The following is a 17008-nucleotide window of genomic DNA, read 5'->3' on the forward strand; positions in this document are numbered from 1 at the left end:
CAACTGTTCTCTGGCATTCTTCTTGAGTAATCAAGGAGAAAACCTTGTTGATAGGTGGAAGAGGGTCCAACAAAAGCAATTGACCTCTAACTTGAGCAAAAGAATCATTCAGTCCTATGAGGAATGACATAATGTATTCCATCTGATAATAAGAGTTAAGTTCCTTAACTCCACCACAAGTGCATTTTTCACAGGTACAAACTGGCCTGAAATTACTCAGTTCTTCCCACAAAGTTTTGAGTTTTGTAAAATGCACACTGACAGAGTTTTGGTTTTGGTTATGATTCACCAATTCCAGACTTAATTGAAAACTCCTAGGTCCATTACTCTGTTGAAATCGACCCTTAAGATCAATCCAGATTTCAAAAACAGACTCCAAAAAAATAATGCTAGCAGAGATATCTTTTGACACAGTTCAGAATCCAAGAAATCACCATATTTTTATTTCTAGTCCATGAACTACTGAGATTCAGATCAGTACCTTCTAGTTTGGTGATGGAACCATCGACAAACCCTAACTTGTTCTTCAGAGAAAAGGCAATCATCATGCCTCTACTCCAGGAGGCGTAGTTATCTCCTATCAGCAGCTGAGAAACAAGAACCAGGCCAGAACTGTCTGAATGATAGAGATAGTAAGGACTTTGTGGATCATGAATGGCGGATTTGCCCATTGACGTGACGGAACCACCTGATTTTGGAGTTTCCAGAAATCAAGATGAAAAGTGAAGATCAACAATCTACTTGGAAGGAATTGAAGAACCAAAGATTTGAGATGAATCAAGAAACGAATCAAAGAAGATCTAGCGATTGATGAAGAGATTAGGCAGCAAAAGATTGCTTTGATATCATATTACGAAAACTGTGAGAAAATGGAAGAGAGGAAAAACTGAGTTTTCTCATTTAATCTTTCTCAATACGCTGTACACACATATATATACTACAACGCTACAACCAACAAACTAACAGAATAATTACAGCTAAGAAAAGCTAAATGATAGCTGTACAAAAATAGCAAACTCTTAAAGGGCATCATCGTACGAAAACGCTGACGAGTTGCCTTTGTAGAGAAGAAGAAGAAACAAGTAGAGAAGATGACAAAGTGCAACGACATATAGAGACAGAGGAAGAGGAAAGAGGGGGAGAACAATATAGAGAGAGGTCGGCTGAGAGCAAGGATTGTCAGAGAGAGAAAGAGAGGGGCCGGTTATTAGAGATAGTGAGCTCGTGAAAAAAGACGACAAAAATGGGAAGAATACAATGAAAGGTAAAATTGGAAAAGAAAGAGCTAAAATTAAGAATAGCCTATTAACTTCAATTGATCAGTAAAATTTCCCTCTTTGTCTTAAGTGAAAGTAGAGCCAAGTTTAGGTCGGGTCAAACGTGTCAACTTAGGACCCGTTACTATTGGTTGAGGTTATTGGGCTGAACAAAATTAAGATTTTGAACCTAAAAGTTTATTAGGGTCGGGCTAGCTGGCCCAAACGCTCTTTGTTTTTATTTTAAAAGATTTTTTTGAAGATATCTTATAAAATTTTGAAAAGGATTGGGTCATCCTTCTCCTATGCTAGGCCAACTTGACCTGAAATTTCAATTCAGATCGCCACTCACCTCTATGTGAAAGTGTCAAGCTTACATAACATGTAAGCACAAATAAGTCTCATAAAAACAAAAGCCCAAATAAGACTATGTCCAAAGGATTTTACTACTACTATTATTATTATTATTATTATTATTATTAGGGAAATAGCAGAAAATAGGTCAATATAAAAAGCTTAAGAAAGTATATAGGTCAATTTTTAGTTATAGAAATTACTAGGTCATAACTTGTCAAGTTATAGTTCATAACCAGATAAATTATGGACAAACTTGTCAAGTTATGGTTCATAGCCAGACAAATTATGGACAATAACTTGTCAAGTTATGGTTCATAACCAGACAAGTTATAGACGAAAACAGTAATTTGGCTTATTTATTAATTCATGTAAACTATTGACCTATTAATTTTTATTCATCTCAAGTCATGGTCTATTTTCCTCTTTCTCTCTTATTATTATTATTATTATTATTAGGGCCAGGTTATAGTCTCCCAGTTGAGAAATGAATGGGCTGGTCTCCCACTAAATCTCAGCCCTTCATATTTTTAACTTTTGTTTTTTTTATTTCAACTCGTAACATGTAATGGTGGTGGTTTGATGAGGGTAGGGAGGGGCATTTACTCTTTTGGTGAAGGGCTATCGGTTGGCTAAGGGATATTAAAAAATAAATTTTTTTTTTTTTTTTTAAATTTTGTTGTCAAGTGACGAGTACGAAATCAGTAGGCTTTTTCTGGTGGTTTTGGGAACGAACAAAGTAACGGGAAGGCATTTTTTTCGTTATCTTCTCAATTGCCCATTTGCCCAGTTTCAAGTATTAAAGCGTTTTCCGGTAATAGGCCTGTTGACTCTCTTGCAAAATGGGCTTTACTGTGTAATTTCACTGGTTTTCTTTGTTGATCTTTAAATCCTAGTTCTATATTTTAAGAATTATCACATTAAATTATTAAAAAAATAGGTTAAAATAAATATATGTCTAGTCTTGAATCTTCAGTATAATTTTTTAAGACAACGAGCATGACGGTTATTGTCTCTCTCAGTCAAATCTCTTTAATTCCTTAATGAAGTGTTTTCTCTCTAGATGAGGAAAAATGAAAACTGTCGTATGATTTGACGTCTTGAGGACCATAACTTAAGTTTCTTTATATACTGTTCCATTAAACTTAATTAGGTCAATATGAGTATCTATCCATTTAATTCATACCTTATTAGGAGACTATTTGAACTTTTTATAATTAAATCACTCAATTAATTTAATTAATTAAATAACTTAATATAATTACTAAAATAAATATGTGACTTGAAACGCACGTTTCCTAACATTCTTTCCTCAGGGATGGAAGGCCCTGTTGTCTCTACCATTTTGCTCCGTGAGCTTTCTCAATAAAGTATTGTTTAATCAGAAAAAAGAAACAAAAAAAAAATTATCAACGCGTTTGAAACTTCATCCGATTCTTCGGTTCTTCCATTTTTCCATGTTCAGATTTTGTTTCACCACTTTCAATAACAATAGATTTCTGAGAATTGGAGCCAAAGCTAGAATCTTTCCCCCCAGAATTCTCGACATATATTCATGCTGAACTTGAATTTTATTTTCATCGTTCGAATCAAAAACAATGGGATCTGAAACTCTAAGAGGCTTTTCTTCAAACACTCTGAGCAAAACACTACACAACTTTATCCCCGGCTTAAACCAGAAAAACCGCATCTCTTAAAAAGAACATTAAGCTTATAAAGTCCTTCCAACACTTCTGAGAGGTTCAATCAAAACTAGGATGAAAACCCAGTCCGTTAAATTGGGTGAGAGGCCATGGCCGACATTCCTCCCTGCTCTGCAGTGTATAGAGTTTGTGATAACTATTCAAAAATAACGTCGCGTCCTTAAAATACAATTTCATCATACCATTACGACTCACCACACAGATATTATGTTTATCTTTGTCACTTTTACGATGGAAGAAACCAATGTTTAATAATCGATAAAACAACGTTACTATTTTACGCTCTCAAAAATTCAGAACATAGAAAACAATATTAAGACCTCCTTTAACTTTTGCTTGAGTTTTCAATTCAAGTTTAAACGTAATATTTTTTTAGAGTTTTTAATTATAATAAAAAAAATAAAATGTGATATTTTTTTAAAATTTTTAACTGTAATAGAAAAAATTAGATGTAATATTTTTTAAAAGTTTTTAATTGTAATAAAAAAAATAGATGTGATATTTTTTAAAAATAAAAAAATATTAAGGTCTCGTTTGCTTCGCTGATTTGAGTTTTCAATTTGAGCTTAGATGTAATATTGTTTGAGAGTTTCTAACTATAGAAGAAAAAGTTAGATGTGACGTTTTTTAAAAAAATTTTAACTGTAACAGAAAAAGTTAGATGCGATATTTTTTGAGAGTTTTTAACTCTAACATAAAAAGTTATGTCATATTTTTTAAAAACTTTTAGCTGTCAAAACTTATAACTGAAAAACTTAAATCAATAAAAAAATGAGATTTAAGGTCTCGTTCATTTCGCGGATTTGAGTTTTTAATTCGAGCTGAGATGTGATATTTTTTTAGAGCTTTTCACTGTAGCAGAAAAAGTTAGATGTGACATTTTTTGAGAGTTTTTTACTGTAAAAACCTAAAATTGAAAACTCAAATCGGTGAAATGAAATTATTCACTCATATCACGAAATTGTCCTCCACAAAAACTCCCAAAAACGTGGGGGTTCACAGAATTATTTTTATGTTTATTATTATTATGTTTTATTGACTCTGAGATTAGGTCATTGAGCTTCAGGTCCGAGTTATGTGAGAAAGCAGGATAATCCATAGTTACAGTGTGAAAGCAGGATAATCCACCCAACAACTCTATCCATTATTAAAAGGGAAAAACGTGGTTGATAAACGTTACCTATTATAAGAATTAAAAAAATAATGGGTAAGTTCAAAATTAATTTTAAACTAATTTTATTTTTAATAAAAAATAAAAATAAAATTATTTTGAGAATTATTCTGAAATCAATTTTAAAATTACGTTTGGTTGATTTTTTAAGAAATTATTTTGAATATAATAAAAAATAAAAAATTATATTGATTAATTAATATATTATAATATTATTAATAAGTACTAAAAATAAAAATTAAAAAGTAAAAATAATTTTTAATTATTTTTTAATTCATTTAAAAAATTATTTTCATTATTTTTGTTTTCATTTTTATTTAAAAATATTTATTAAACAAATATCATTTTATTTTCATTTTTATTTTTTATTTTTTGAAATATTTAAAAATTATTTTTAAAAACGATTCTAAATACGCACAATGTGTCTGAGTGATATTGATAAGGCCATGTATTTCTTTTATCATATTATATACTTTCTTTGAAATTTCTAGCCCCCATAAGCTATCACACCATTATTCAAAAGAAAACAAATATTATATTATAAATTTATAATAAATAAAGACAAACATTTCAACACATGTATGATTTTTGTCACGTGCCAGCTCAAACAGGATAAGCACCACCTGGTGGCATATTCCCACTTGGAGACCACCATCTAGTCAGCAACACGATGATATAATAACATAAATAATTTGAAAATTAATGAAAAATAATATTATACGAATATCCCATAACCTTATCCACTTCTTTACCTTATTATAGCCAAACAAACCGCGGCGCCCCACCGCTGCTAGCCAATCTTTCGTTGATTCCCAAAATTCTCTCTCTCTGTTTTTGTTCTTCTATGGCTTCTTCTTCTTCTTCTTCTTTTCAATTTCTTCTTCTTCTTGTTCAATGTCTTTTCTTCTTCTACAATGGCACACTTTCCAATGCCCAGATCACTCCAATTCTTCCCATCACCAAAGACGCTTCGACTCTCCAATACTTGACAAGCGTTGACCATGGAAATTCACTCCTGCCCACCAAGCTCGTACTCGATCTGGGTGGTCCATTCCTCTGGATGGACTGTGGTTCTCGTGATCTTTTCTCTCCCGGCCGTCTGATCTCACGTGGGTCGATTCGTTGCTTGGCCGCCAAGTCAAGTTCCCGTCGGAATTCAGATGACAAAAGCGATGTTTGCGCCATTTTCTCGGAAAACAGGATCGGGAAAGTGCGCGGTCGAGGGGATGTGGCGGAAGATATCCTGGCCGTTGATCTGGTGGACCCGTCAAAGGCGGAAGAAATCAGAACAGTCGGTAAGTACCTGCACAATAACTTCCTCTTTGCTTGCGCGGAAAAATCGCTCTTGAGTGGCTTAGCCAGTGGGGCCAAAGGAATTTTAGGCCTCGGAAGGGCTAGGATTTCACTTCCTTCACAGATTTCTTCCGGTCTTGATTCCAAATGGGAATTCACTCTGTGCTTATCGTCGTCAAACGGTGTCGTTTTGCATGAAAATGGTCGTTACATGAGTTCTTATTTTGGCTCCGAAATTTCTAACTCACTAGTCTACACGCCTCTAATATTATCTGGTGAAGGTGATTCACAAAACGACTACTTTATTAACTTGAAGTCAATCAGCATTGGAGGTAAAAGATTGTCGTTTGATGTGGAAAAGGCTAAGCTAAGCACAATTGTTCCTTATACCACTATGGAGAGTTCAATCTATGCCGTTTTTGTTAAAGCTTATGAAAGAGCTGCTTTGTCTATGAACATGACTAGAGTGGAATCCGTGGCACCTTTTGGGCTGTGTTTTGGGGTTGAAACGGTCCCGAAAACGCGGTTTGGGCCGGAAGTTCCTGATGTTGAATTGGGGTTGCAGAGTGAGTTGGTGAAGTGGAGGATCCATGGAAGGAACTTGATGGTGAAAGTGAGTGATGAAGTGGTATGTTTGGGGTTCTTAGATGGGGGCTTGGAGTTGGGGGCTTCTATTGTTTTGGGGGGATTTCAGTTGGAAGATGTGGTTCTTCACTTTGATGTGGGATCTTCTATGATGGGTTTTAGTCCTCTGCTGAAATGGAAGAGAAGTTGTTCTGACTTTGGATTTGGCGCCACACCCCTAGAGTCCTTGTGACAAGAAAAAGTCACAAGTGACTTGTTTGAATGAGAGTTTTTCTGGTGTGGCGTTCTCTTCTTTTTTTAAATATGGATGTCTTATTTTAGCATTAAATTTAGTTAAAATCACACTAAATTAAAAAATTATGTAGAACAGATAAATTCTTATATAAATTTGATGGTTGAAAAACAAAAAATGTCAGTATTCCTAAAAAAGAAGGAACAACGAAGAAAGTTCCTGTTTGTAATTTAAAGTACAAGGAGGCGTTTCTTAGGTGAAGATCAATGAGCTTTTTTTAGGAGTCATTTAAGTCTCAATTTTTTGTTTTGGGCTAGTTTGCCTGTTTTCTGTAAGGGTAATCAAAAGAAATGTTTGTAAACTATTTGATACAAACTACTTTCGGTAAATGTTTTGGGGGGTTTTTCCTTACTTGGATGTCCAATTGCTGCAGGCAGATAATTGGCTTAAAATTTGGTGCCATTTTGGCAGTAATAATTATATTGCTCTTTCCGTGGTATACTCTGAATTCTCTAATGTTAGAGATAGAACAAATAAAAAATAACCTCTGGTCCCCATTGAACCAATTCAAAAGAGAAACAGTGGCAGAACAGAAGTAAAAAAAAAAGTATTCTGATCATACTGAGTCTTAGAACGAAGTCATAACCTACAACATTGAAATCCGACGGCAACGTTATAGTGATCTCTTTGCAAAATTGCATCTTTCAGTTTGGTTTAATTATGCGCTGCAAGTTTTTAAGATGGAAATCTCTACTGCCAACTTCGTTAAGGCTAGAGATAGGAACGTGAGTTCTTATAAATTGCATGTAATAAAATTAAAATTTTTTCCTACCATCACTAATAAAATAAAAAACTTGAAAATAATGGCTTCAATTTAAGCCAATAGCTTTAGTGACTTGCCAAAAAACTTTATATGGGTGGAAGAATGAAAGCATTATCCCAAATTTAAAAGAATGATGACACACCAAATAATATGATGACCATATGATGAGCACGGATTAGTACTTTAGTGGATTCTTTATTTATGTGTAATTGGAATGGACATGAATCCTGGTGGGTCGAATTTAATGATTCAGAATGATGAATTTATCAAAATAAGTTGTTTATTTGGTGATAGAATTTAGAATTGGAGTCACAGGTTTTGTTCACTTCGCGGATTCGAGTTTTCAATTCGAGCTGAGATGTGGCATTTTCTGAAAGCTTTTTACTATAGTAGAAAAAGTTAGATGTGATATTTTCTGAGAGCTTTTTACTGTAAAAATCTAAAACTAAAAACTCGAATCGGTGAAATGAACGGTGCTAATCTCATTCATGCGTTTACTTACACGCAGAATCAGAATGAGAAAGTGGCAATTTTATATTTTTAATTTAAAAATAAATTATTGTACTTATTATATGAAAATTAATCATAATTAAAATATTTAGTGTAATAATAGGGTATTAAAATAATAAATATAAATTGTATAGTTATTTAAAATATAAAAATCAATTGTTAAAAAATTTAAATAAAATAAATAAAAATAAAAAATAGTGTTAAAAATTAAAATATATTATTAATTTACTAAACAAATAAAGTAAATATTTATTTTATTAAAGTTAATAATAATTAGGCTGATATTATAATATTAGGCAAATAAAATAATAAATGTATGTTGTAATTATTATTTTTTGAATTTTATTTTGAATTTTATATTTATAAGTAAAATAAAAGTATAATAGTAATTTAATATTAATATTAAGAATAAGAGTCTCAATCTCAAGGGGCGCATGAGAGTGCTAATCCTATTCTTTAATTTTAAATTTGAGTGAGGTCTACTAATCTTACTTTCATTTCAAGATAAAAGAAACAAATAAATATGAGATTGACTCACATTCTCTACTTCTATTCCTCAATTCTAATAAATAAAAATAAAAAAATAAATAAACATGATATTAACTCTTATTCTTCATTCTCATTCTCCAATCTTAATAAGTAAACCTGCCATAGAAATAAAGAACAATCCCTAGCAAAATGAAAGCTTTTTATTTTTCGAACCAGAACAAAAGCAGAGCAAATAAGAAACAGTAAAGAATGAGGCAAAAAGTTTTGTCAGAAGAACTGATGGTCAAGATTAAGGCCTTGTTCACTTCGCGGATTCGAGTTTTTAATTCGAGCTGAGATGTGACATTTTCTGAGAGTTTTTTACTGTAGAAACCTAAAACTGAAAACTCGATTAAATAAATGTAATAGTAAATCTTACCCCAACGCCTATTATTAGAGGCTACACATACATTTGTACGCTTTCGTTGATTTGAGAATTAATGGGAATTACACTTATGAGGTTTTTTTTTTAATTCTTGAGTACAATTGAGAAATGATTTTCAGCTCCGCATAAGAGTAACTCCGTACAACTCCGTCCACGTGGCAAGATATGGTTGGACGTGTATGGATAAGAATTAATGAGAATTAAACTTCTTTCCTTTTTATTTTCTCTTCCAGACGCAAAGATTTGTTTGAACAAAAAGAATATATACAGTGGGCTTTCATTTTTTTTCCCTTATTATTATTATTATTTTTTTTAAAAAAATCCCTAATAATCATTATACGTAACAATTAGACCCAGCTTAACACTAGAATACATATATAATTTTGGTAAGATGATCAAGAAAACAACTTTGCTGACTTGAACAAAATCAGGGTCATGTAATTAGATATATAAATATATAATGTATTATGGGGGTGATCTTGATCATGTTCATGAGGAGTTTTTCAAGCAGTAGTAGTAATACATTTTAAAAATAAGGGATTAAAGTGAGGCTGACAACGAAATTTAGAAACTTTTTTAGGATTAAGCCTTTACTATTTGAGAAAATCGTGAGAAATCAAATTAAATATACTAATCATCTTTAAAAGGCACATTAAATAATAAATCAGAGCTGGATGATGCTATTGAATGTATTTTATGAGCAACTGCATGATTATTGATTTCTAATTGGTCAGGAACTTTTCTCGAAGGGAAACCAAATCACATGGCGCCCATGATATTGCGTTAAATTGGTGTATGAAATGATCCAAAAACGTGCCCAGATTCCTGTTTCCAAAGAGATAAGGCGGCAAGTCTTTGAATGAAATATTTAAGTAGTGTGAACAATATTGTATATATGTAAAGAAATTCCTTATGTGTGTGTGTGTATATATATATATGTAATGCTAACGGGATAGTTAGAATTTGCTCCATGTGAAATAAACTTAATTTGATTATACTAGGCTTTACTCAATTGTAATTATAAATGTGATAGAAATTCCTTGATTGTTTGGTTAACTTTTTATTATTATTTAACTTATTCAATGAAAAGATACACCATTATTAGTGTGTATATATATATATATATATGTATGTATATCGTTCTATCCTAGTGTTTCTATTTACAAACACAAATGATATGGACACTCGGAGACTGAAACTAAAACTACTTGTTCTCTTGCATGACGCGACTTATGTATTGAGAAGGGCTAAGAAGCTGCAATTCTTTTACTTTGACCATTAAAAAAAAAAAAAACTCTGCAACGCGGTAATAATATGGAAATTTTAATGTGTCCATCATGTTATAAAGATCTTATCCAATAATTGATTATACTTAAATTGTGCTGTAAGAAACCAGCTATAGATTATGTGTAAATTAATAAACTAACTAGCTAGGTGAAAAATCTTCAGTAGTAATTACGTGTAATTAATTGAGAGCTTACAAATGAACATCGTAGAGTCAACACTTTTTTTTTATTCATAAATATACTTAGAATATTGATGTAGGAAGATTTAATTAAAAGTAGTCATTTTTATATTTTAGCCATGTTATTTATTTATTTATTTGTGGTTATTCATTTAGTATGTCGTTTGTCTTAGTGAGTATTTTTTTTTTTTTTTTTGTTTGAGCTATAAATAGCTACATTACTAAGTTTAATAGAGAGACTTAAATATTTTGATAATTTAATTAGCGTTGGGTTTTCTCTCTCGTTTTAAGAGATTTTCTCTTTGTGAATTTTAGACTTTTAAATCTCTGTCTTCCATTCGGATTAAGCCGATAAAATCATCCGGATATGGAGGATGGAATATCGATACCATAATTTATTATTATTGACAAAAAATAAGGATAATACTATTTATATGTGTATATTATGTAGTATTGGTTATTTTTCCAGATCGAAAAGCACTAGCAGTCTCTTGTTTAGTCATGAGTGCACGAGAATCACGTTGTTGCCCATATATGTTTTGGGACAAAAAAATCTTGTTGTGATGTGGCGAGTGGATTAAATAATAGTGGCTGACAAGTATTAATAATTGGGGAGCCAAAGTCAATCTGTACCCGTGTTTCCAGACTGAGAATATTTAGGACTTGTTCTTTTGAGTGAAAAATTTAAAAAAAGATAACTCGAGTTACAACTTTATTTGAGTTCATGTTCTTTTAAGTTTAAACTCAAGTTTAAATTCGAGTTTAAACTTGAGTTTAGAACTAAAATTCAAGTTCAAGTTTCCTATTCAACTCGAGTTCAAAAACTCGAACTCAAATTAATGAATAATATTTTTTCTATTCTTAAAAATACTATATAACTTTTTCGTTTTAATTCTAATTGAGATGATTTTTTTTCTATGCGTTGATAACGAAAAGACAAATAAAACCCGACCCATATACCCTATTAAAATTTTTCATTAGCATTGAGTTTTTATTAAAATACTATTTAATACAAATTCAAGTTTTGACTCACTTAAACACAAACTTAAAAAGATTCTTATCTCAAACCATAACTCAAATGTACACAATCAAACACAAACTCATGTTACAAGTTCAACTCAAGTTATAACTCAAATTCAACTCAAGAATTATACTCAAGTTAAACTCCAAAAGAACAAGCCCTTAATCTTCATTATGCATTAACAAAGCAAAGCTTGTGAGATTACGATCAAAAGTTTAACCAACTTCTCTAATCGAAAAAAGAATATAATAATCAAGATCATTTCCGCTACTTTTGTTGAATTATTAGATAAAATATAGATGATCTGGTTTCAACTTTCAATTAAACAATGAAGTTGCAGACAAGCAACACCAATAATCAGTAACGATATGTGCAGTAATCATCACTTTCACATGCGTTTTTTTACTATTATTTTTAGATTGGCAACGTGCATTTAATTAAGTCACATATTTTCAGGATTATTGTTTATTTCGATTATTCGGCTATATAATTTCACGAAGTCATTTCGAACTTAATTATTGTTTATTGGCAGTTCTAAATGGTTTACATTGACATTAAAATAAAACATGAATGTATGATTTTTTTTTTTCCAATACATGATAAGATTTTCCCCTTATCCAAGTTATGACTTAAAAACATGAATAAATGATTGTTTTCTATGAATTAATACGTTTTCCCCCTCTAGATCTGATCTCTTCCAAGAACTTTCTCAATTTCAGGATTATTTATTGGATAGAACTCAAACTTAGACCAGGTAACATGTGAAATACAACGACATTATTCACAAAAGATAAGTATAATAATTGAAATTCAAAGTCAAAAGAATATTAATTCTTGCCATATCTTTCACTTGGCCAACAACTCAATAATGTGAACACAACTACCATAAAATTCTATCGGCGCTTCATCCAAATCCATTCTTCTCCTCTCAATTTGCAATAACGCAATGGCTTCTTCTTCTTTCCATTTCCTTCTCTTCATCTTCGGCTCTCTTTTCTTCTCCCACTCCTTAGCCAAAACGACATCGTTCCGACCCAAAGCCCTAGTCCTCCCAATAACAAAAGATACTTCCGCAAACCATATCCAATACCTCACCAAAATCTACCAAAGAACCCCTCTAGTCCCCGTCAAGCTCACCGTCGACCTCGGCGGCGACTCCCTCTGGCTCGATTGTGATAAAGGCTACGTATCGTCCTCCTACAAGCCCGCCTATTGTGGCTCCGCCCCGTGCTCCCTCGCTAAAGCGCCATGCAACATGGGCATGTGCCCTTCCGACCCCAAGCCCGGGTGCTACAATAACACTTGCACTCTCAACGCCGACAACAACGTCGTGGACCTCGGCACGCCAGGCCTGGTCGGAAGCGATGTCGTTTCTGTCCCTTCCACGGACGGAGCCAATCGCGGAAGGGTCGTTTCGGTAACGAAATTCATCTTCACATGCGCGCCTGCCTTCATCACCATTGGCCTCCCTAACGGCGTCAAGGGCATCGCCGGACTTGGAAGGACTAAAATCAGCCTTCCTTCGCAATTCGCCGCCGCGTTTAGCTTCAGGCGGAAGTTCGCCGTTTGCTTGAGCTCTTCAACGAAATCTAACGGCGTTTTGTTCTTCGGTGACGGCCCTTATAACTTCCTCCCCAAAATAGACGTCTCTAACTCTCTGATTTACACACCGCTCTTAATCAACCCCAAGAAACTTCCCGGTATTGACATCAAACAAGAGCCTTCACCGGAGTATTTCATCGGAGTAAAGTCGATTAAGATCAACGACAAATCCGTCCCGTTGAATACTTCTCTGCTACGTATCGACAGATTAGGTCGTGGTGGAACGGCAATCAGCACCGTTGATGCCTACACAATCATGGAGACATCGATCTACAATGCTGTGGTTAATGCATTCGTCAAAGAGCTCGGTAATCACGTGCGTAGGGCGGCTCCGGTGGAGCCTTTTCGGGCGTGCTTTAGCTCGAAAAACATCGGGAGTACGCGGGTGGGGCCCGCGGTCCCAACCATCGACCTTGTGTTGCAGAACAAGAAGGTGTATTGGAGAATTTTTGGTGCCAATTCCATGGTTAAGGTCAGCGATGACGTTTTGTGTCTCGGATTAATTGACAGCCGCGACGTGGTGGGGATGAGGCATTCTATAGCTATTGGAGCCTATCAATTGGAAGACCATCTTCTACAGTTTGATTTAGCTACTTCACGACTTGGGTTCAGCTCGTCGTTGTTGTTCAGACAAACAACTTGCTCTAACTTCAATTTCACTTCTAATGCTTGACAGCTTTGTTTCAATTAAAATATGAGAAAATGAGGTCACAATTATTCTCTTGAAAATCATGCTGTAGAATAAGTTATAAAGTGATTAATATATGGCCATGTTTGCTTTCCGTCAATAGCATAAATAAATAGTCTTCTTGATTTTATGGCTCAAGTCATATTGTTACAATGTTTTTTCTTATAGAAATTCAAATTTAACCTTTTTACTATAGGATTTTTTTTCTCACATGCACAACTAAAATCATGACTTGAGTGTTGCAAATGAACACACCAATAGATTCAGTTTAATAGTACTTCACCATGCATGGAGAGTCATTTTTAAAAAAAAATTAGTTCTAGTATGTGCGATGCACATACTTAGTTGTAATTGAAGTTTTTATAACGTAAAATACAACAACAATAAATAAGAAAAAATAGAAGAATATTTTTACATATGGAGATTAAAAAAGAATATATATTAAGTGGTAGTATGCTTGTCGTAACGAAGATTGCACACCTAACTCCACGACAAAATGTAGAGTTTGAATCCCCCATACATAATCTTTTCTTTTATTAAAGAAGTATACGTTAATAGTATTTTAAGTGAACATTTTATGTTTAATTATAAAAATACATGAAACATTCTTAATTATAAGATACCAAACTAAACAGTAAATAAATAAAGGAGTTGAAATTTAAAAATAAAAAGAAAAAGAGTAAAACACATGAAAACTTATCGTTCTGAAAACCACGGTAAGATGAGCATAAATTGTAAAATAATAAAAGAAAAATAAAGGTGTTAAAACTTAAAAATGAAAGAAAAATAAAACACCTAAAACTCACTGTTTAGAACTACGATATGATGAAAAACAACCAAATATCTACTTTTTACTTTACTTAGCATTAGGATTAGGATTCAACACGTATGGAAAACAAAATAAAGAAATAAAAAGTAAAAAAACAAAACACTTGGAAGAGATAGAGGGAAAAAATAATTAAAATAGCGCGTAAACGACTACAAAAAATGAACAGTACAGTTTTCACCCACTCTTTTTATATTTAGCATTTACTATTTGAATAAATAGGATTTAGCATTAAGATTATGATAAAAAGTGAAAAAACGTAACATAGATTATTTACTAACAAATTAAAAAAAAGGTTGAAAGAAGTAAAGAACCAAAACCAATTCCAAAGGGAAAACAATAGTCAAAACGACTCATTTTAGATTATTAAAAAAGGAATAGTAGAGCCATGACGGCTCTTTTATATGTGCAGAATAATAGTGGTCCAGAAGGCGGCAATAAAAGAAAATGGGTAGGGAGATATTTTTAAAATTTTATTTTAATGGGATAAATAGACAATTAGAAAGAAATTTGTGAGAATAACTTTTAATACAGAATATATTAGAGCACCATCGGAAAGAAATATAAAAACAGGATAACTTTTAGATAAAAAATTATTTGGGGTGAATAAAAGAAAAAGGTTAAAAAAAGGTAAGTACGAGAAATATTAAATTTTAGAGAAGAAAAGAAAAAGAAAAATGAGAACATAAAAAGCCAAAAAAAAAAAAAATGAACGCTGAAACTGTGTTGAAAGAAATTTGTGAGAACAACATTTAACATATAGTATATTATAGCACTACTAAAAAGAAATATTTAATTAAGATAACCTTTAAAAAAATTAATTGAAGTAAATGAAAGAAAAAAGTTAAAAAAATGTAAAGTATGAATAATATAAAATTTTGAGAAAGGAAAAAAAAAAAGAACACAAAAAGGCAAGAAAAAAAAAAAAGAAATGCTAAAGGGGTGCGTTTTGAAAGACCAAAACCCCACAGTGCTTGGCACTTTTACAATTTTATATAGTAGTGATAAATAAATAAAGAAATCGATCTTTCGCTAAAAACTAAAGATCGTACTGCGCATAAATAAAGATAGTATTAGAGAGAAAACCTATGGGATACCCTTTAAAGAGTGGATCTTTGGGGTTTTGACCCTTCGTTATTTGAGTCAAAACAACAAAATTCTCACTTTATTTTAATTATTTACTATCGGAAGAAAAAATGTTAATCTTTATCAACCACTTTACTCTTATCTATTTATCCCTTATCATTGAAAACTGAAATTTATTATGTTTTATAGATCCTTAATTCCTTTTGAAAGATCAAAGTTAGGAGATCGTGGACTTTTAATATTAAAGAGAGTTTGAAAAACATATTTAATATATTCTAACTCAAAGAGAGGAATATTATTGGGGCCAACTACTTTGAAGTAAGATGTTAATCAATCGTTCATTTCACATATTCGAGTTTTCAATTCTAGTTTTACAACAGATAAAAGCTTTCAAGAAAAATCACATCTAATTTTTCTGATACAGTTAAAAGCTCTCACATAAAGTTACATCTCAACTTAAATTGAAAACTCGAATCGATAAACTGAACGTATTTTTGTCCAAAGGGACATACGATCGCGATCCTCTGTATTTACTAACTCTAAAAAAAAACGATTGGAGATACTTAAACTTGATATATATCTTTGAGCCTTCGTTGTGCATATATAATTATAGAAAACATATATATGTTTCGACATGATATTTTTAAAGGAAAATTTCATTTATACTAATTAAAGTAGTACAATGTGAATGACCGTACAAAGCATAATACTCAACTGAGATCAGTATTATTGGTACAACCTTATTATGGTTAATGGGTAAAATGTATGTCAAAGACTCAAAAACGGGAAGTACCTCGACACATTAAGAATGAGCTCACATAAGGTTATTTTTTATCATAATTCTACAATCGATAGAAGCTTTCGGTTGATTAAGAGCCATGACTATATAGCACAAAGACCACTACATAACCTCCATATTAGATAACGAAACAAAGACCGAGAAGGTAAGGAGACCACCACCGTTATTACAACGGAAAGAGAGTAAATAACGAAAACACACTAAATCTAAATGATGAAAATATCATCATTTTTATTTGACAAACACAGAACTTAAAACAAATGGGTAAAATCCAAATGACAACGATGAAAACTCAGGTGACAAGTCGACTACTGTTGAGAATGAGCGAGGAAGACGTAATAATGCTAGTGAAACAAAGAAGATGCAGAAAGAAAGTATGACTCGACATGAGAGAATCACAAGTCGCCACCCACCTCCGCTGACTAGGGAGGATGCCACCTTCAAGGATCCACCACCACCCTAAAGAAATCAAAGTTCCCAAAGAGAAAAGAACTCCAAGCATGGACACGCCGCCAGCCCACAGAGAGAGACGTCGCTTCTTCACCATCTCTGCCGAACAAACAACAAAGCCGCTTGAGCTTCTGGGATGCCGGCTCCTGAATAAGCCCAGAAATAGTAGGCAAGGACGCATCGGAACCCCCCCCCCCCCCCCCCGCTTTTTTTTTCCCCCCAACAAAGCGA

The 17008-nt window shown here is 32.7% G+C and overlaps 2 protein-coding genes across 2 annotated transcripts; both read left to right on the forward strand.

Moving 5' to 3' along the window:
- Positions 1-5234: 5234 nt before the first annotated feature.
- LOC21384557 (basic 7S globulin) lies at positions 5235-6677 on the forward strand. Its single transcript, XM_010113371.2, has one exon. The coding sequence runs from the start codon at positions 5329-5331 to the stop codon at positions 6592-6594; it is 1266 nt and encodes a 421-aa protein (XP_010111673.1). The 5' UTR covers positions 5235-5328; the 3' UTR covers positions 6595-6677.
- Positions 6678-12261: 5584 nt separating this feature from the next.
- Positions 12262-13693, forward strand: LOC112094523 (basic 7S globulin-like). The gene has a single exon (XM_024175587.1). The coding sequence runs from the start codon at positions 12273-12275 to the stop codon at positions 13599-13601; it is 1329 nt and encodes a 442-aa protein (XP_024031355.1). The 5' UTR covers positions 12262-12272; the 3' UTR covers positions 13602-13693.
- Positions 13694-17008: the final 3315 nt, after the last annotated feature.

This window comes from Morus notabilis, unplaced genomic scaffold, assembly GCF_000414095.1.
Source record: "Morus notabilis unplaced genomic scaffold, ASM41409v2 Scaffold3576, whole genome shotgun sequence".
Lineage (NCBI taxonomy): Eukaryota > Viridiplantae > Streptophyta > Magnoliopsida > Rosales > Moraceae > Morus > Morus notabilis.

Excerpts from the sequence above, each read along its gene's own strand:
- LOC21384557 (XM_010113371.2), top strand. The coding sequence starts at position 5,329 with ATGGCTTCTTCTTCTTCTTCTTCTTTTCAATTTCTTCTTCTTCTTGTT.
- LOC112094523 (XM_024175587.1), top strand. The coding sequence starts at position 12,273 with ATGGCTTCTTCTTCTTTCCATTTCCTTCTCTTCATCTTCGGCTCTCTT.